The sequence below is a fragment of the Salvelinus sp. IW2-2015 genome, linkage group LG26 (genome assembly GCF_002910315.2).
Source record: "Salvelinus sp. IW2-2015 linkage group LG26, ASM291031v2, whole genome shotgun sequence".
Taxonomy (NCBI): Eukaryota; Metazoa; Chordata; class Actinopteri; order Salmoniformes; family Salmonidae; genus Salvelinus; species Salvelinus sp. IW2-2015.
Genome location: NC_036866.1, coordinates 14,710,732 through 14,716,447, shown reverse-complemented (window position 1 = coordinate 14,716,447; position 5,716 = coordinate 14,710,732). Strand labels below are relative to the sequence as shown.

Here is a 5,716-nt window from a genome sequence, read left to right as displayed (position 1 = left end):
AGACATTTTTGRACTCACCTTGTTGTGCGCGGCGGTCCTTCATTGGCAAATTTTGTCATCAAAGAAAAATATTTTCAATTCCAAGTTGAATGACCGTTCAAAACGTATTTTTTCAGTCTGACTGTCACAATACAGAGGCGGATGCAAGATGCAAGCAACGATGGTTTAAATGAAACAGTTTACAGCATCAACAGGACAGACAGAATATACTCAGACGGAATCCAACCCAGGGCCTAGGGCGCATCCTCTGATGATAGCGTGCTGAGAAATCCAAGGGAGTGTGTCCGGCTGGGTAGGAAGGAGCACAGCAGATAATCCACACAAGGGCGGCGAGAGAATGAGCACTGACACACGACACAACCTCAGGGAAGAAACAACGATCTGACAACAAGAAACACAGGTTACAGAACATATAAAGGGGAAGATAATTAATTCCAGCTGGCGCAGACAATCAGGCCAAGATTGGGAACCACGCCCACACAAACACGAGAGAGAGAGAGAGAGAGAGAGAGAGAGAGAGAGAGAGAGCAAAAGAGAGAGAGAAAAGAGAGAGTGAGGCAGTGGATTCATGAACCGTGACACTGACTTCCCAGTTGCAATGCTTGCGGGTTAGCCACTGTCACCGATTCCTTCCAAACAACTCATTGTTGAATTTGCGATTTCCAACTTGTTGTGTAATGTTTATGTCCAATGGCTGATGAGCACCGATACGTTTTATCTATAATTTCTCTTCATATGACAAGGATTAAACAGATTGTCTACTTGATTTATGATGATGACTGCTAACTAAGATTTTGAAAGTAAGATGTTGTCCAATCAAAGCTACTGTAGATATCACGTGATTAGACGTAATTTTATCTGTGGCCAATGACATTGAGCCTTCTTGGAAGGGSACTTCTAATGCAACTCTATGGCAACACCCAAAGGGCTCACATTCTTGATGTCTACCTTTACTAAAGGCGGGTGACGTAGTGTCCCCATGAGTGACAGAACACTGAACACACAGCCACTGTGTGAGTGTCTCTTCCAAAGAATCAATTGTGACCTAGCAAACTTGTAACTGTTTTGTGTGCTCCTGTGCGTGCGCATGCATGTGTGCRTGTGTGCACTGTTTACTACAGTATGTCCTAGAGACTCATTATTTATTGTGAGGGGGGCACATGACTTAAATGTCAAGCTTATTAGTGGGACTGTATCAGGAAAGGAAGTACAGTTGAGTAGGTGGAAGGTCTAATTAATATCAAGGGGGAAATCCCTTCTCATATTTTTCCATATGAACATTCATACATATGGATTCTTCATTCACCCTAACATCTTAAAATGTATAGAATTTTATAGCATTAGAAATGGCTGCTGTTTAGTGACATAACTAGACTGTTAGAATCTGATAAATGCAGCTATTCATAAAAATCTGGAAAGATCTGTGTGCTTTTGTTGTCTAAAATGTACAGTATGTCCCTCTATCTGTTCAACACACATCACATTCTTCCCAGACATTATCACTTGTTTATTTCAGACAATGTTCCGGGATCTTACATTTATATGATATTGAGTCTGTATTGACTATTCCAAAGCAAAGACTGAGACACAGAGGGCAACTTATAGATAGATGTCTGTGAGTGATTCCTGAGGTGTTTTGACATGAGAAAACGTCAATGCACACAGGCACAATACAAGGCCATGTAAGCACACACTGTGCTGCAGCTCTCAGTTAGGCTTTTGACCTCTGTGGTAACTTACCCGTCAATGGACAACTCCTCTGAATCCCTCGTTAGTATCATTTTATATATTAAAATAAATCCCTGCTACACACACACCATTAGACTTTGGAGCCTGTGTATTGTTCAGATTCTTCTTTTGTCTTTGCTTTTATGCTAGGTGTTACATGATGTGTGTTTACTTCAGTAAAAGCTTTCACTATCAGTAAATTATTTGGATGGGCTGATGTATTTTGTATTTGCATTGTTTGATCATATGTTTGATGTCATTAGGATTGGGATTTTCCTCAGTTCATGGGCGACCTGGATATGAACCTGCCTGGCATGTCCACCACTCAGCTCAAGTTCAAACTTCCTGTCTGCAAGAGCATCTTCAAAGAGGAGTACCACATCCATATCACAGGTACATATATTAGCAAGCATACTATATAAGTAAACATACTATACTATCCCAATTGATTTAGGTGGTATAGAGGGTCACCACTATTACTTCAATATTTTCACATTCTATCTGACCAGCTGTGTTTTGATGGTTGCACCATGACACTGGCCTAAGATGAATACAGATCAGATATACCTGTTCTGACATGTGTCTTCTTCATCCTACCAGTGTTGCTTGTTTCTGCCCCACCTAGCATCCCTGCTGCGTCAGACAGAAAGGTGCAATGTGTATAAACATATGAGAGTTAACTCTTCCATTTAACTCTTCCATTTCACCCAGGTTTCATTCTGTTCCACAGCATACCCCAAGTATTGATATTATTCAATGTGTTGCGCTTGTTTTCTTTAATTATAAGTAATTTATTAAACTCATGTGGGGCGACAGGTAGCCTAGAGGTTAAGAGCATTGGGCCGGTAACTGAAAGGTCGCTGGTTCAAGTCTCTAAGCCGACTAGGTGAAAAATCTCTTCATGTGCCCTTGAGCAAGGCACTTAACCCTAATTGTTCCTGTAAGTCGCTCTGGATAAGAGCGTCTGCTAAACTGTAAATGTGACAACCATTAAGGGGGAGAGAAACTAATGTTCCCATGCTAGATGTTAAAATGTTCAAACGCTCCCTGATTTGCGCTTGGTTGTTAACCCTAATGCATCGCACATCCATTTAGCATTATGTTAATATTCTTACAGTACGTGATTGCTTTGACTAAAAGCTTGTTAACGGTGGTGCATCTCAGGAAAGGGAAGGAATTGTGTCACATGTACCCATGAAGCTATCTGACTTTAGATCAGTAAACCTGGAGAGATTGCTACCATTAATATTATGACCTCATTTCATTAAGTGTCAATGTTGGACCTGGTACCTGCAAATATATTCTCATATGCCTTAACACACATACTGCCTGTGTTTTGTCAATTGATTACCTTAAATGCATTTGATTCTTAAAAGCTTTACAATTTGTCCCAACAGTACAGAAATCAGTGAATTAAAGAGCATGTCAACGTCAGCTTGGGCACAATAAATACAATAAAACTGGATTTTTGACATCTAGAAATGACCCTAACTGCTCTCCATATTGTTTGTCCCTGCAGGTAAGTGGTTCAACTACGGYATCATCTTCCTGGTGTTAATCCTGGACCTGAACATGTGGAAGAACCAGATCTTCTACAAGCCCTACGAGTACGGCCAGTACGTTGGTCCAGGGGAGAAGATCTTCACTGTGGAGGAGCCCCACACGCTGGGCGACTTCAACCGCAGCACGCTCACCTACAAGTGGCGCTCCAGCCACGTGGACCCGCTGACCAACCGCTCGTACGTGCATCGCGACATGTTCCTGCATAGCCGCTACGTGGGTGCCAGCCTGGAAGTCAAGTGCCTGGCCTTCATCCCCAGCCTGGCTGCCTTTGTCCTCTTCGGCTTCTTCATCTGGCTGCTGGGACGTTTCCAGGACAGCGAGACCTTCCCGGAGGGCCAGGTGGACAAGACGTACGAGAGGATCAAGAGGAAGTCTCCGTCTGAGTATAGTAAGGACATGGGACTCACGCCAGAGGAGGTGCACATCTCTATGAGCGAGGCGCTCAAACGTTCCGGAACCCCCATGCTACTGTCGGTGGACGGGCATCACTTTTCTCTGCACTCTGCCACCTCCACCAACTCCACTTCGCCTGTTTCCATGGAGAGCCAGGAGACGCATCCCAGCATTGTCATCAAAGGCGCGGAGCCGAGAGAGCCGGCGGTTTCCTTTGATGTCGGCAAACTGTCACCGCCCTGACCTTACTGCCCTGAGGGGAAGTACTGCTATACTTCTACTGACAGACACACAGCCTGGAGGGAGGAGAGGAGACACAGGAGAGAGACCAAACTGAAACTCATTTTCAGTCTAGATCTTTTTCAGTCTGAGTAGATTTTGAACCCAACACTGATTGAGTATTCCTGGAGCAGGAAGATGTAGCTACAATGGCCACTTTGTTTTGCTACTGTGATATCCCTGATGRCTTTTTATTATGATTATTTATTTGAATTGTAAAACCTCTAAGCTGACACCAACACAATGACAAACAGCTTATTTTAACCTCCCTCACTGCAAAGTTATATTGTCAACATGGTGCTCTAGCTAGATTTGCCGTTTTTATAATATCAAGATGTTTTCTCTTATCGTGACATATTTTGGTGCCTATGTGGGGAACTATTTCTACAGTCGATGTATGACACAATGGTCATGGCTAGTTTATATTGTACAACTAGAGTATTACAGTTGAAGAGGTGCCTTGATAACCCACGTCCACTAAAGGACAGCAACATAGTCTATACCATAGGCAGCAAAACAGAAGATGTCTGATAATGTGTGTCTGTCTTGTTTATTTCAATGTTCCACTTCACAATGTTGGACAATGTTTACCCTTTCAGACTTTATCACAGGTTTTTGAATGAATGTGTTATCTTGATAATTCTTACATATCCCATTTTCACGTGCCTCTTCTCTTGTCGTCATAGAAATKACTTGATTGCTAAACATCGTTATGATGATGATAATACTATGACCACCTCTTAATTTTCTGGTTGTATTATCAAATGCAAGATAAAAGGCATAAGCTATTTTCAAATAACATTCAAAAGTCACCTCATGATCGCTTATCTGGTCATTATACTCAGATGTAATGCCAATTAGGTCAGAAAGGTCATTTGCCCTTGGTGGGGTAAATGTGCTTTTGTTATAGAAGGAGAGAGAAGTACACCAAATCTAACTGCTGCACCTTACCCATATCATATCCCCCAGCAGTATATGTACCACAAGTACGACCTTGGTTCGAAGCCAGTGTATGGTTTGGTTTGAGAGAACACATAGAGAATGTGACCTCTTACAGCTGACAAGCAAAAGAGAATGGGAGTTTTTAGTAGTTATGAGAGTTATGAGCGTTATTATATCACAGACGTTAAGTGTGCAACTACTGTATGCCAATGCTCTGTTATTTAAGTGTTTTCTAACAATGTGTTGTGCGTCTGAGTTTGTGCGTGTGTATGTGTCAGAGACAGCGAGAGCTGACAATTCTGTGAAGAGGTCAATGTAGTTAATGTAAGTCGTGTATGGTCCTTGGTTCAGTGATCCCCCTTCTACACTTTACAGGTCAGAGTCCTCATTACAGCTCAACCTATTTCATTTTGGAGATATGGCTTCGCAACAAGGCAACAAATTGCTAAATGTATGGGGCAATGGCTAAATGAGTGTGTTTATCTCACTTTAAGTGATCTAGTGATATGTTTGTAAAATATTGTGCTTTGGTTGGAACTGAATGTTCCCCCTGCTGTTATACATGGTATTGTGTTGCATAACTGACAGCTATTTTGCATTCTTGTGTGTGTGGTTGTGTGTTTTTTAAACAAAGGATATCTCTTTTTAACATGTTGACGCAATAAATGTCTGCCGAGTAATGGTATCAATAAAATGTATACATTTTGCTACATACTAGGTTGCCGGTGCCCTTATTAACTGATATACTTTGTGGGATTGAAGAATATCAGTGTGAGATAGAATGAGGTGCCTATCTGTTACATAACCTCAA

At 41.9% G+C, this 5,716-nt stretch overlaps 1 protein-coding gene across 1 annotated transcript in view; it reads left to right on the top strand.

Moving 5' to 3' along the window:
* Nucleotides 1-5,619, top strand: part of LOC111952103 (transmembrane protein 117-like) — a 90,932-nt gene extending 85,313 nt beyond the window's left edge. Inside the window, 2 exon segments of the mRNA XM_023970586.1 lie at nt 1,992-2,121; nt 3,248-5,619. Coding sequence (XP_023826354.1) covers nt 1,992-2,121; nt 3,248-3,927 — 810 coding nt within the window. The 3' untranslated portion in view covers nt 3,928-5,619.
* The last annotated feature ends 97 nt before the right edge of the window (nt 5,620-5,716 follow it).